Source organism: Fukomys damarensis, unplaced genomic scaffold, assembly GCF_012274545.1.
Source record: "Fukomys damarensis isolate Sample0158 unplaced genomic scaffold, DMR_v1.0_HiC HiC_scaffold_26, whole genome shotgun sequence".
In the NCBI taxonomy this organism is placed as follows: Eukaryota; Metazoa; Chordata; class Mammalia; order Rodentia; family Bathyergidae; genus Fukomys; species Fukomys damarensis.
The window spans coordinates 21,966,073-21,981,351 of record NW_022900938.1 but is presented as its reverse complement, the minus strand read 5'-3'; the positions used below and the strand labels follow the sequence as shown (position 1 = coordinate 21,981,351).

The 15,279-nt window shown below is 33.3% G+C and overlaps 1 protein-coding gene across 1 annotated transcript in view; it reads right to left on the bottom strand.

The window, feature by feature from the left end:
* Positions 1–3,401: 3,401 nt before the first annotated feature.
* Sp3 (Sp3 transcription factor) overlaps positions 3,402–15,279 on the bottom strand; it is a 63,800-nt gene continuing 51,922 nt past the window's right edge. The window contains exons 5-7 of the mRNA XM_033756364.1: positions 12,059–12,251; positions 6,368–6,564; positions 3,402–4,097 (exon numbers count right to left, since the gene is read on the bottom strand). Of these exons, the coding sequence (XP_033612255.1) occupies positions 3,781–4,097; positions 6,368–6,564; positions 12,059–12,251 (707 nt within the window). The 3' untranslated portion in view covers positions 3,402–3,780. The remainder of the gene's footprint in view (positions 4,098–6,367; positions 6,565–12,058; positions 12,252–15,279) is intronic.

Sequence of the window (15,279 nt, the reverse complement as noted above, 5' to 3'; positions counted from 1 at the left end):
CTTCCTGCATTTCCATTGTCTGTTTACTGCAGTCATAGACATTTGAGAAATAAGCCATATTGCTTTAAAGGTCTTTTTTTAAGCTTTAACCACTAAATGTGAAACTTTACCTTTTAATCAAAATGAGCCTAGATTCTCTGGCTGATTCTTAGAAATACTAAAATAATATCAGGAAATTTCCAGATGACACACTTAGATGCTTCATTCTTTCCCACCCTTTCTGACAGGTCAGGCCCTTCAGGATATTATCGTCACTTAGACTCAGTGCCTCCCTTTGCATATTTTGTTTTAGAAATGAAACTTCAAGGAGTGAACCAGTCAAAACAATAAAAACCATAGAATGCTGGTCCTTTCTCTACAAGTCTTCAGACTTGATGTGCTAGAGGTTGGGAGATCTTACCGAGTTCCTACTGTAAGCCCAGCACTATGTTAAATGCCTACATCATAATCCTCACAACCATCCTCTTAAGAACCATTAGATGTCCTTTTTGTGGATGAGAATTGGGTTTTAACGACATAAGAAAACTATCTAGTACCATACATCTAGTAGGCAGCTTAGCATGGATTTAGAATGGAGTTTAAAAGTAGGAAATGGGGCTATCCTGCCTCTCTGTAAGGTGCATTTTAAATTTTTTTTTCTGCCCTTTCCCTCCTTCTATTTGGCCCAAACTCACTCTGTAGAGCCTATTTTTACCTACTTTTAATAAATGTCAAAGACTGCAATCATGGGGGTTGAGGGTAGGAAAAAGGACAGGCTGAAGCAGACCTTTCAACACAGTTAATTTCTCAATCTCAATGAAATGGCATGTCACATGACAGCACATCATCAGTTTTGAGTGATTCTAATAATACTGTTTACCAGAGCCACCTGACCTGCTGCAAAACAAGGATGAGGCCAGGCACACTGACCTTTTAAAAATTCTCCCCAGCATTTTATTAATACTGGTTTAAAAACTATTCTATCAAAATGCTTGACATGCCTACAGTTTATCTGTACATGTATTTTTAAATACCTTAAACATTTTAACTATTTTAAGGGCCAAAGTTATTTACAAAGCACCTGACTCTGCAATAGATGTACTTCCTTTAAAGGTTTATGCACTTTCCGGTTGAGTTACTTTTCAGTCATTAGGCATTCATCTAAAGAAAATAAGATGGATTTGTGAGGCATACAGAGTAGACATCTAATCTACTATATGACTGTGCTACAAGTGGAATTACTTATGTAAATATACTAAATATACACTAGTAACTCTAGTTCTTACACAAAGCAAATGTGAAGAGCACACACGAGTATACACTTATGTATTAGATTCTCATATACTAAAATGGATTTTGTAACTATAAAACTCTGATCTCAAAATAGTTCTTCAGAATTTATTCATCATTTTAAAAATAGAAAAATACAGAACTATGCAAAATTGCTTAAACCTAAGGTTGAATAATTTGTTAGGAAAAAGATCTAAATTTCACTAATATATTCCTACTGGGTACTAAGAAAATGTAAGACTTAAATAATTTTTTGACTTTCTTGAATTATCTCTAAATGTTTAGAAATTCTCGAATCAAGTGGTCTACAAACCTACTGTAAAAATTTCAGTATTACTTAACACCTCTATCACTCTAAAAAGGTTCACTCTCCTAATATCTTCACATAATTTAAAATAATAAATTCTAGAAATTACCTAACGGAGTTTGAAGATTCAAATTTTAATCCTCAAAACTTCAAAGTAACTGTACATTCCACTGATTCATTTCTGTAATCCCGAGCAGCACTTGCTTTCCATATCACAACTTACATTTAGAAAACCTGCCCATGTTTCTGTGTGTTTAGTTATCACATGCATTCAGTAACAATGTCAGAGTGGATGTAGAAAACAATGGAAATCTTTACTACTACTGTATATATGTGGAAAGGAATCTGATTTTTAATGTTGTTATCTCCTGCATTCTTCCTCCTCTACCTTTATCATGATTAAATACACACTCAAAACAACTTTTCTGAATAGTTCCTGCCTGCTATAGTCACTAGAGTTTTTTTTTTAACACTACCATTTTTGGGAATATTTATGTAAATTCCAGATTTTGATAAATTGAAATTCTCTGAACTGTTTTAAAAGTGAAAACACAAAAAAGTTTTGCAAAATGCTATCAATAAAATTCATATGAACTAATATAAGTTAACAATTTTTTCCCAAAAATTAATTTTCCAGTGAAATATTAAACCATTTACAATTTCAGTATTTGAAATCAAGAATCTGAATATAAAAGACTAAGTTAAAGGAAAACCACAGATTTTCTTTCTCCCCATCACGAGAGTTTAAATGCATAGGAATACAACAAGCTCAAAAGGAAAAAAAATAGTGTTTTATTAACTACCACACTGTTATAATACACTTTAAACGTACAATAAGGTAGCCTTTAAATTTGAGGTGGTCTTAAAGATAACAAATGAACAGAATTCCAAATTTTTGAAATAGGTGAACTGCTGCAGTTATAGGTATACATTTAAGAAAATCGTATAGCTCTTACAAGACCAGCAATGTAACTTTATTTTGTACATTTTAATTGAAAATATAAACAATAATTAAAAAATAAAAAGAAAATACAGCATAATAAAAAACATACATTTTTCAATGAAGTTTATTGGATACATATAAATTTTAAGGGAAGAAGCAGAAAAAGGAAAATGGTTGATACTTAAGTGCAGACTGACTACCTAGACCCCTCCCCCCAAAAAAAAGACTTAAAAAAATATCATAAAACCTCTAGTTTTCTATGACTAATATCCATATGGTTGGAGTATTGTCACTATGGAAGTGATTTTGTTATGTTTGCATATGTTATACTTTACTGGTAATTTACATAATGGCTTTTAAGGCCCTGGCAGACATACGGTTTTTGGAAACAAGATTCGATAAAAATCACTGCTAAGACGCAATACACCTTATTTTTTTGGTCCTCCAATATTCAAGAAAAGGGATAATTCACTATGACATTTTCTTGCCACCCAAATGCCTCAACCTATACATTTTAAACTTTTTTTTTTAAACATTGGTTATATTGCCCAACTTCATTACTGAAAGAATATTAACAAGACATTATTTTGGCAAATTAAATCTTAAACATGGCTTTTCAACAGGATTTAAAAGGTGACTATCCCTAGAGTTCCATGTTAAAATGTAGTTTTCAAAATCTTACAAGAGTAATGCTTAAAATATTGTACATAGTTAACCTAATTAAAATAATTAGCTTCAAAATGACAAATTGATAAAGCTAAGTAAAGCCTACACTATGTAACATTTGCTTGGAAACTTGATTTGTCAGTTATGCATAATAAAAATTCCAGTCATCAAGAAAATTACAAAAATTTTTATCATAACATGATTTCTTAATTTCTTTCACCCACCAGCTTTTTTTTTTATCTTACAATAGATAAATACCAACATGTTCTCATTTTTACACTAAACCACACAGGATTGATGCATTTGGTTAGACTACCATTCGCATTGTTAAATTCAATTTTTCTCTTTATATAACTTGGTAAAATTTCATTTCTTCTAGATTCCAAAAGTACCTACAAAACCCATGCAATTTTACCATTTTTAATATACTATGGAATATCATACAAAGTAAGGCATTTCAGTGTCATGTATAACCAAGTTACTGTCAATCCAAAAATTTTTGCACATCAATAAAAAGATATCTAAGAACTTAGGAACAATATTCTTCTCACTACTGTATAAAAATAACCACAATGAATAAGTATTTGTGTAATATTTACTCCATTGTCTCATTTCCAGAAACTGTGACAAGCTGTAAAGGTATTTCAGTGTTGGTAAGGATATCTTGATTGCTGGTGGCGGAAGTATTAACAGTCCCTATCCCTGAAACAGAACCTTGTTGAATATTTGCAAGGATAAGTGTTGTTCCTCCTGCAGTAATCAAAGTATCATCTCGCCCAGCTTCCACAGATGCTAGCACTGCACTGCTAGAGTGAATAACTTTTTTATTCTGATGTGTTTTAATATGTTTGGCAAGGTGGTCACTTCTCATAAAGCGTTTTGAACATTCTGGACAAACAAATTTCTTCTCACCTGTTAAGAAAAAAGTCGGTCACTTAGTTTTTAAAATTCAATTGTGGTGGCCTGATCAGTCTCTCTCCTGAAACACAAAGTACACTAACACTGACGGCTGATGGTGAAGAGCAAGAATATGTTAAAACTGTATTGGTTGAAAAAAAAAAACATATTGGTTTCATGAGCTGTCCCTTCTTCTTGATTTTTTTACACAATGTCTCCAAAATAAATGTTATCTTTAGTTTTTGATGAAAAGCAATACTCAAATGTACTGCTTTTCATATTCAATTAAGATTAATTCCTCAACTATTCTAAGGGTCCAGGAGCACTTCTTAAATGAAACAAGCAAAAAATAACCATCTGTAACAGACTTCTTTAAAGTCTAAATGAACAAAAGTATCCTTTTAAACTTAACATGTCATGGTCTAGGTCTATGTTACTTAACCTCCAACAACATGAAATCAAGTAACAGAGTACTTCTAGATTAAAGCACAGATGTAAGCTCAAGGTTCAATAAGATTAATTCTGAGAATGGAGTTGGCTGACTGATCTTATTTCAGATGGATAACCATGCACAACCCTAATATGTTAATGCTACAGTTGTTAACATATTTTCCAGCATGAATAAAATACTTTTTAATAAAAGACAGACCGAACTTCTATTACATCAAAGATCTACTATGCAAGAGGAATATGGAAAAGGCAAAGGCCACCCTAAAAGGAATCCAGAGAGAAATCAATCAATAAATCTAATAACATTTTCATAGTTTTTTCCCTTTCTCATTCCAGCACTTTTATTCTAGGTAGGTCCACACCAAATTTCATGCCCAAACTACAATGCAAAGAAACTCTAGTCTGCCCTCTGCAATCCAACAAATCCATGACAGACCCTCTTCCTAAAATACCCAATTTTATTACACTTTAAAATCTCAACTTTGTATTAAATGATATGGAAATGCAAGGGTAACTTGAAGGTACCCACTGCCTAGTTTACAGACTTCTATAATGTGTCTCAAACCTTTAAGAGAAATGGGTTATGTAAAAGCTCATCTTAACTCACATTATTAGCATCACAAAATGGCCTCTCACTTCTGCCAACATTATCATCATTTCTCTAGGTGAAACAGTTTTTCTTGGGACATCAGTCTACACCAAAAGCCACAATAATCAAATGAGGTTGGGAAATTCTACATACTTTAAAACCCCTACTTAAAGATACATTCAAGTCCAAGAAAATACTGTACTGCCTGATACCTACTAGTACTTATCTGAACTACAAGTAACCCACATTTATTTGATCAAAGACCTTTCCCCTCATTTATATTATTCCTTATTTATAATCTACTGATCAAATACCACTGGAAAATTCTGCTGGGGACCATTTTAAGGTCTACTACCCCAGCTCACTATCCCAAACAAGAATACCTTCCTACCCAAAGCAATAATTATTTCTCCTTTGAGCATATTCAACAGTACATACAACGCTGCAAAACAAAATATTTTTAATCTAATTATATTGTTGCAGCTGCACACAAGTTAATCTTATCAGTCTACCTACTTGATAAGAGATCAGAACTAAAGCAAGCAGAGAGAATCTAGTAAGTTACATACTTCACAGGTTATTTTACACTATATTTAAGGTCAAATTAAGTATGAAGCAGTATCAGAGACAGCTTATTTCTACGATCTAATAATAGAGAACTCGGATTGAGTCCAGATGTAGCTGACTTCAAAATGCACGTTGTTTTTCTATTTCACCACATTTCTTCCTTCTAAGTTCTCTAGGAATTGTAAATACAGTTATTTTTCAGCTCTTCATTGTTAAGCAGACTGGTAAACACTTTGTTCACTTAATTTTACATGGTGGCAGGAGAAAATTATATTAAGTTAGACTTCAGCTTGGGTCAGGCCTAGGTCCATCTCATAATAACCATACAATACCATATAAACACAAATTAGAGTTTAGGTAACAGCGCTGTAGCTATTCCTTGATAAAATGCCTTTCCCTTACTTTGCTGATATCAAAGCAGGAAAGGTGAAACTCCAAATTTATTAGAATTATTCTTGTTACAGCATTAAGAAAAAAATGGATCAGGAGTAAAAATAATTAACTCAAAGGTATGGTACAAAAAATATCAAACAAGTCATAGAGCCCTGTAATTCATTTGTCTCAAAAGCAAATAATTAGGCTAAGGAGTACAGCTCAGGGACAGAGTGTGTGCTTAGTATGTGCAAGGCCTAGGGGTTTGAATCCCAACAATAACAACAAAAAGGTAAATATTAGTAACCTGTATGTGTTCTTCTGTGCCTCTGTAACTCATCACTTCTAGTAAATCTTTTACCACAGAACATCCAGTTACAAATAAAAGGGCGTTCTCCAGAATGCCAACGCAGATGTGCTCTCAGATGTGAGGTCTTCCCATAGACTTTACCACATCCTGGTATATGGCAAATGTGTTGTTTCTTTTTCCCAAGATTGGTACCTCTAAAAAACACACAAAATAAGATACACTTTCATGAAAGTATTCAGTCAGACATTACCACTTAGATCTTATATCCTCAAGTTCAGTTTCAAATAGAAGATATTATTCTATTACCATGAGGTAAATAAAACCAAGACCATTTTAAATATATTTAAAGGAAAATATATATTTGTAATGTTTTACACATTCATTTTACTCCAGAATGACTGCTGTCCAAATATAAATATGCTAAAAAATATGTAATTAAAAGGACATTTAAATTTAACTAATGTAGAACAAAACTAATTACTATTCCATCAGAACCATTCAAGAGACTATGCATAGGCCCAATTAAACTAACTGTATGGGAAACTAGTCTTTATTTAAAAAGCCATGATATTAGCTAATTTTTAAAAATATATAAATCAAAGAATGTACACATAAGTGATCATAGGTACAATTAAATGTGGATAGACAGTTTAAGTACAATTAAGCTAACACAACTTAAGCATATTTACTCAAATATTCAAATGGAAAAACCTGAATATATACTGACTGAAAGTTTTTAAAAGTCCAGCTAAAAGCTATGGTCTTAACTCCCTTAGCATTCAATGAAACAAATATAAATCAAAATTATCTCCACAGTTAAAATTTACCTCCCATAAGCCATGCAAAGATATCCAAAATTAATACACAAGAGCTGCAACAAATACCATTTTCTCATCGCAAAATTTCACATATTTCTGTATCTGATAGTAAGAATAGAGTTTGAGATATGTGCTTATATGAGAGAACCGTAGCATCTTAGCCTAAGCCAGAAGAAAACTCTTGATTCCAGAAATTATATTTGAATAGTATAAACACTACAAAATGTTACTTCTAAAAACAAAAATTAGGTTCACTACTAAATAGTTTTTAAAACCATGACTTTAGACACTGTAGTTAGCAAAATCACTTTGCATAAACTCTGTAATGTTTGAGATTAAAACAAAAAAAGTATACTTAAATCCCAATTCCCTCCCTCCTCCCCCAATTTCAGTCTAGGTGTAGCCTGTAAACTTCCCACAGTCTGTAAATCCTCCTGTATATAATATACCTGTTGTTTTTCAAATTTTACTAGAAAATGCATATGTCACCACATTTATATTTTAATGTACTCACACTCAGTAGCATGTGAAATTGCCATAGGACAAATGCTAAACGGTGCAGTGCTGGCTGTTAGATGCCATAGGTGTTCTGAACAGGGAGACATCAATGTGGGCTCCAGTAGTTAGAGAAGGCTTCGTGGAGGTGGATAGGATTTAGATAGAAAGGAGGGAAGGCATTCCAGGCAGAGGAATAGCATAAGTAAAGACAAGGAGGAGTCATGCTGTTGTCTCACGGGCAAGGATGTCATAATCTAACACAATTCTAGTTTCTGCTCCAGTCCACCCCCACTTCCTACAATTCCAAAAAGATGGTTTGAATGAAACAGGTTTTCTGCCTTAATGGCTATTCCAAAGACTGCTTCCAGTTAATTTAGCCTTTTAAAATTTACTATAGTCTTAAATCAACCAAGACAAGAGCAATGTTTGTTTTGGCTACTGGTGTACAAACCAATTTTACATATTGTATTCACCAGAGCAATTTCACAGAGAACCCAATTCAGTTCACTCATCAACTCACAACTCCTTGCCTCTCCTCTAATACTATCATTCAGGTCAATTAATATATTCGAAACTCAAAAGCGCTATTTCACAAAATAAGCAAAATTTAGTCTGGAGCACTAGCAAAGCACAAAATTAAAACAAGTTAATGGCAACAAGGTTCTCAAAGGACCAAGAAACAGTAGTGAAAGGTATTTTCAATTGAATTATATATAAGGAAAAGAATATTGTTTGAAAATAGAACATTTAAAGGGGAAAAAATGAAGGCAGAGTTACATGTAATTTAAATGCTTGTAATTTTTTAAGAAAAATGCTCAACACTCAGATCAAATTTTCTCCCTAAATAGAAAATTTAAGTTCTCCAAATGCTATATATACATTAATGGCCTGTCCTATGAAGGAAGAGAACTGAAGTGAATTTCCCAACAAATATCAAGTAAGCATGTTTACTTCCTGATTAACACAACACACTAATAACTATCACATAATTTGAAAAAATTAACAATTTTAAGTTTGTATTCTTAAATGCCAAAACTTGCTCCCAATATTTTAATAATGACAATATAATGAAATAGAATAGGTAAATTCAGGATGGAGAAGAAAACATCCAGTGTCTTTTGCTTAGGGTGAGAGAAAGTATTTTACATTAATGCAACGGTCTCTCCTACTAGTCTGTGCTCAATGAAAACTGGCTAAATGATTATAATTTTTGAATATTTTATTTTACATCTTGCTCACAAAAATAAAACAGTTCTCTAAAGATGAATGTATGAAATTATTCTCTAAAAATACTATCTTGTCTATATCCCTTTTTTTGTTTTGTTTTGTTTTGTTTCTTGAGACAGGGTCTCACTATGTAGTTGAGACTGACCTGGGACTCACTATGCAGCCCAGACTGGTCTCGAATTCAGTCATCATTCTGCCTCAGCCTCCTGAGTGCTGGGATTACAGGCGTGTGCCACCACTCCCAGCTTCCCTTTTTTTTTTAAATGAGGAAAAAAAGCCAATATTTTGTTCTTTAAAAAAAACTTAAGTGCCCCCATCTCATCTTTGCAGAGTACCTCAGAAGAGTTTGAATTTATTGTTTCTACTAATCAGATACAACAATTGTATATATAAATGTGCCTACTGTGTATATAACTAATCAAATTTGGTCAAATGAGCTCTAAGAAACAATAGTTTTCTCCTTAAGAACCTTAATTTTTATTGCTTAGAATAAGCTATTAAAAATGAAGTCAGGCATGGTGCTGCTGCCTGTAATCCCAGTACTTAGGAGGCTGAGCCAAGAGGATTACTCTGAGTTTGAGGTCAGCGTAGGCTACATAGTGAGTTCAAAGTCAGCTTGGATTTCATAGTGAGACCCTGTCTCAAAAACAAACAGATACAAATTTTAGAGAAAAATAACAGTATTTTTGTAATTCTTGGGAGAAGTAAAGCTTTTAATAGTATGGTAATGAGGCATCATAAAAGATCAACCAACTTAAATTGTTTGTAGTTAAAAAAAAAAAAAAGGTTCAAATGGTTAAGTGGTGGAACTCCTTTACTTATATTACATTTGCAGACCACTGACATGGGCAAAGTTGAAGGTAATGTAAAATCAAGAAAAATATATTTGCACATACAACACAGTTAATATACAGATTAACAGACTCACAAAATAATTCACAAATTTTAAGATGGTTAAACACAATAAAAAAGTGCAGCCTTACCAAGTCATTAATTGATACAGTAAACAATATAAGGAATTATTTTTCACCTATCAAACTCCAAAAGGTCATAAAATATGATGAAATTGTTGCAAGGTCCTGAGTTGGCTTCCCCCGTACAAAAACAAACAAACAAACAAACTCCACTGTCGGTCAGAATATGGGGAAGCAGGCGCTCTAATACACTGCTGGTGGAAAAAGTACCTGAAACAGTCTTTCTAGCAGACAATTCCTTTTGACCCAGCAATTTCACGTCTGCAAACTTATACGAGATTATCAGACAAATGTGTAAAGATGTGTGTGAGGGTTATGACAAGCCCCCAACAAAAGATGTTGAAATTATACATTCATACAATAAGAATACTATATAGCCATAGATAATGATGAAGACTTGGAAATATGGTCACAAAAATTCTCAAAAGAAGAGACATGTAAAACCACGAAAAAATGATTTTACTTAAAAATACATGTAATGTGTAGAATACATAGAAAACGTTCACAATAGTTATTTATCTTCAAACAGTAGGATTTGGGTGCTTTTTAAAATATTCATTACTTCTGAATTTTTAGAAGCAAGTGTTAGTTTAATAAACATAATTAATTAAAAGATTTTTACTTCAAGAGTAAGTAAAATAAGAGGCCAGGCTTGGCCTCAAATTAGATTTGACTTACATAAATAATTATATCCTGAAGCTCCTCTCTAAAATGAGAGTCAATTTCAGAAAAGACAATGCCTAACCAGAGTTCCACACTGGAACAAATAAATTATTTTAAACAACTGAGTGGTTATAATAAATACAAATATATAAGGATCAGATACAGAAGCAGATCCACTCTGGAGGCTGTACAGTATAGTGGTTAAGGCTCTACATAAGTAACTGGGCCGAAATCCCAGGTACCTGTGTTCTCAGGAGTAATTTAGACTCACTATGCCTCGCTTATAAGACTGTCTGGAACATAATATGTTCTCAATGTTAGCAGTTGTCATTATTATTAATGAATGCAGATGGGCTGGCCAAGTACAAAGCATCTGATAAGACCAACCCAAAGAGGCAGAAAGACAATAAGCTTGTGAACTGTGCATATCTACATACATAATTACACTGCATATTCGCTTACTTACACAGTGCCTAAGAGCAACAGCTTTTCACTATGACTTGAAGATTTGGTTGATACGGTTTTGGAGTTCTATCAGATTTTACTCTACTTCAAAGCTATGCAAAAAGTACCAAGACAAGTAAAGCTTTATTATTAACAAGAAATACATCCTTATTTGTCCATTAAATGTTTTCTACCTTAATCCCACTATGCCTAATATTAACATGACTATCCAAGTTCTCTTGTCAACATTTACCTAATCTGTCTTCATCCTTCAGCTTCTCAACATCATTGTGTCAATTATTTGAGGTGTTCCTTATAATTATCAGCATGGATTTTATGAGTTTTGTAAAAATCATGAATCACAATCTCTTAATAAACATTATTAGTCCACCTTTAACATAATTACAGATGGTTCTGAGTTTACTATTATTTTTGTCTTTGTGTTTATTTTTAAAAACACTGATTGAAATACTATAACAACACTTTTAAATCCCCTCACTAGGGCCTTTTCCATTTGTTAAAAATAGAAATGTTTATGGTTATCAACTATTTCTGAACTTCTCAGCTTATTTTTAGCATAACCGCAATTCTCCAGCCAAAAATCAATTTTTTAAATCTTTAAGCAAAATTCATTGCTAATCTGTAAGCAGACTAATTTCTGATGTGGGCCTGTAAAACCAGTGTCTAAAACACTGTTTAAAAAGTAAAATTTTAATCTAAAAGGCCTTCAAATCTGAAAATTGACTTTCACACATTTTGTTTTCTAACTTCTGCCACACTCATATAGTCAAACACCTAAAATAGTCATAGAGTGAAATAATTTCCCATAATTAAGTGACACAAGCCTGACATGGTCATATATGCCTGTAACCCCAGCTCTTGGGAGGCTGAGGCAGGACTGCTATGAGTTTGAGACCAGCCTGGACTGCCCAGAGACCCTGTCTCAAAAATCTTTAAAAAAAAAAAAAAAGTGACATGGCATGCAGTATTTTTAAAAATTAGGGTGATGATATTCACTCTCTTAAACAAACAAACACCACAAAATATGGTTTATGTCTGCATACCTCCCACCACCTTCTTTACAATTGGGACAGGTGCAAGCTACCCTCCGAAGTCTTTTTCCTTCTTGATGTTGTTGGTCCCCTTCTTCATCTACCACCTGTACTCTTAAGTGTGTTAGGTCATTGGTATTCAATGTAGAATCACCACTGAGCTGCCACTCTTCAGGATCGGGTTCTTCTTCCTTGATCCTAATATCTAAAGAAAAAAATACAGATGAGAAACAACCCACTGGCCCAAAAAGAGTGAGATTTGAACTGCCCTAAGATAAAATGAGTATTATCTACTGTCAAAAAAAAATCACTTCTTTATACAGCACAATCTTTGCTCCTCATAGCTCATTCCCTTCCAATCTACTTAATATCAGAGATAAAATAAAGCCAGAAAAAGGGCTTACTGTTTTAAAGAATTCAGTAAGAAAGGGAAACTTCAATTACAGTTGCTGAATTAGTCAACAAATCCAATAACCAATTCAGACCAGAACAAGTTCTAATGTCTTTAATCTTTCACAATTTTCATCCATTTTACTGAAGTGGAATGAAAAAGAAGCACACATTCATTTGCAACTGTTACTTACAAAAATTAAGCTTTAAAGTTAATTGTTACTAAGATGTTTATAAGGTCTACAACATGACTGTAGAAGGATATTTAGAAGTGATAAGAGACAATTTCTATTCTTTTTATTAAAAACAAGACTGGAAATCAAATGAGCATGCAATGGTGAAAATAGTGGGATATGGCAGGAATTTTATCAGTAAAGACAAACATCTCTATGTATTAATTGGTAATAATACAATATCAAACTAAAGACCCAATGAACTATTTTTTCATCCCAAAAAGGTGGCTAAGTAAAAATACACCTAAATAATTTAGAACAAATACTGAATATAATCCTGTTTACTAAAACACTAATTCCTGAAAATTTTCTTTACTACACGTAAACTAACATTCTTATTTTAGATCTGTAATAATCTCTAATACATATGGTAGAAAATAACCTTAAAAATTCAGGGTGCTGAGCTCAGATGTATCTCAGTGGTATAGAGTGTACTCAGCACGTATGAAGCCCCAGGTTCAATTTGTAGCACCAAAGGTAAAAAAGAAAAATCAAACGTGTCTAATAACACCTGTATTTACAACAGTAATGAAAACTAGAAAGTATAACCAACAAAGAAAACTATCTCAAATAGCTTAAAACTTATTTATCTTATCAGAATAACCACATTAAGAATGGGGAGGGTGTAGCTCAGTGGTGCAGCTGCCTGCCTTGCAAGCACAAGGTTCCTAGTTCAATTGACAGTACAAAAACAAAAAGAATCAAAGGAGAGGATGGACAATAAAGGGGATTCTAGCTTGGGTGACAGGGTAGATGGCCATTCAATGAGAGGAACTACTGAAAATGATGTCGGTGGAAGAGGGCAGTTAATGAGTGCATACTTGAAGATTACTGAGTTTAAACTATTTGTAACATCCGTATGTAAGGAAACTAGACCTACAGGTCTAAAGCACAGAAAAAGATGTGTACGTTAAAACAGGACCTAACAATATGTACAAAGTGAAGAGCCCCAGCCAAAGAAGTTATATCACTCATGGACTATGAGATTAGAAGGTGGCCTATGAAGAATACAAACCTAATTTAAGTTACAGAGAAAAGAAAGCAGGAAAGAAAATATACTGCAAGAAAATAGGAAAGAATATGCTTCAAGAAAGATGAAAAGAGCCGTGTGTGGTGGTGCATGCCTGTAATCCCAGCACTTGGGAGGCTGAGGCAAGAGGATCACTATGAATTCGAGACCAAACTGGGCTACACAGTGAGTCCCAGGTCAGTCTCAACTACATAGTGAGACCCTGTTTCAAACCCCTCCCCCCACCAAAGAGAGATTCAGGTGAACATCAAGTACTTCAGGATGAATTAAGAAAGAAACTAAACAAGTGAGAAAGTATTAGTAACAGGTTTAGACAACTTCATCAAGTTGGGTTGAGAGACAAGAACATGGCAGTATAAGCTAAGAGGAACATAAAGAGAAAGGAGAAGTTCTGTTTTAATGCTTATGAGAAAAGATTCACTACCTAGGGCAATAAATTTCCTAAAGGTCAGAAAGAGATGATAAGCCCGAGCAGATTTAGCAGATGGAGCACAATCACCTTTTCCTGTTAGAATGAGGGACAAAAAGATAAATAAGGGCACTATCTGCTCAAATGCAGTATGAATTTCATTTGATGGCTGGAAATTAAGGATAAAATGAAGAATATCCAATCTGTTGCCTCTACAGTCTCACTGAAGAGATGAAGTGAGAAGAAAGTATAAATAAAATCTTCCCAGACACCATATAAGTCTTAACCTCTGTTCCTTTATAATCAGGTATCCAAATCTGTATCATTATAACCAAACACTGAACAAATATTGCAGAGTAATAGCTTTTACAAAATGAATAAAGACAGTGTGGGTTTCACACACATATTTGAATACATTTTAAGTCCACAAAATGAGAAATTTTACCAGATTTTTTAAGCTGGTCATTTCAATTCTCAATCTTCTGTGATTATTTATTCAATGTCATCTGTGATATGACAAAAAAAAAGTGAAGCAAAATACTAATAGCAAGAATGGATGAAGTCATCTACACAGGATCTGAAAGAAGAAAGACTTATCTAGGTATAGTGGTACACGCCTGTAATCCTAGCTATGTGGGTGGTTCAGGTAGGAAGATTTCAAGATCGAGGTTAGCCTGGACAACTAAGCAAGATTCTTTCTCAAAATAAAAATTAAAAATGCTGTGGCTATAGCTCATTGCTCCCTGGGTTTAACCCCCAATTATAAAAGGAAAAAAAAAAGTAAAATTGGCTAGTATTTCTTACTATATCTGAATAAACCACACGCATAGAACTTAACTGAAAAGTATTTCGTGCACCCAAAAATTCTTCCATTCCTGTAGTATATCAACCTAACTACTCAAAATAAAGTTTCTGGTTAAATTCTATCAGTCTATTCCCAGGCTCTCATCTATCTCCAATTCATCTTCTACTCAGCTTCCAAAATGTTCTTCTAGATAAAAATCTAATTGTATCACTTTCTTAATTTAACACTTGCACTAATGCTGTATTTTCTATCACATAAAGTTCAACTGACTGACTTGGATCAGTCTGGATCTACCCTGCTCTTCCAACTTTAATATTAAAAGACTGAAATTCTCATCTTTTTTTTTTTTTTTTTTTTTTTTTTTTT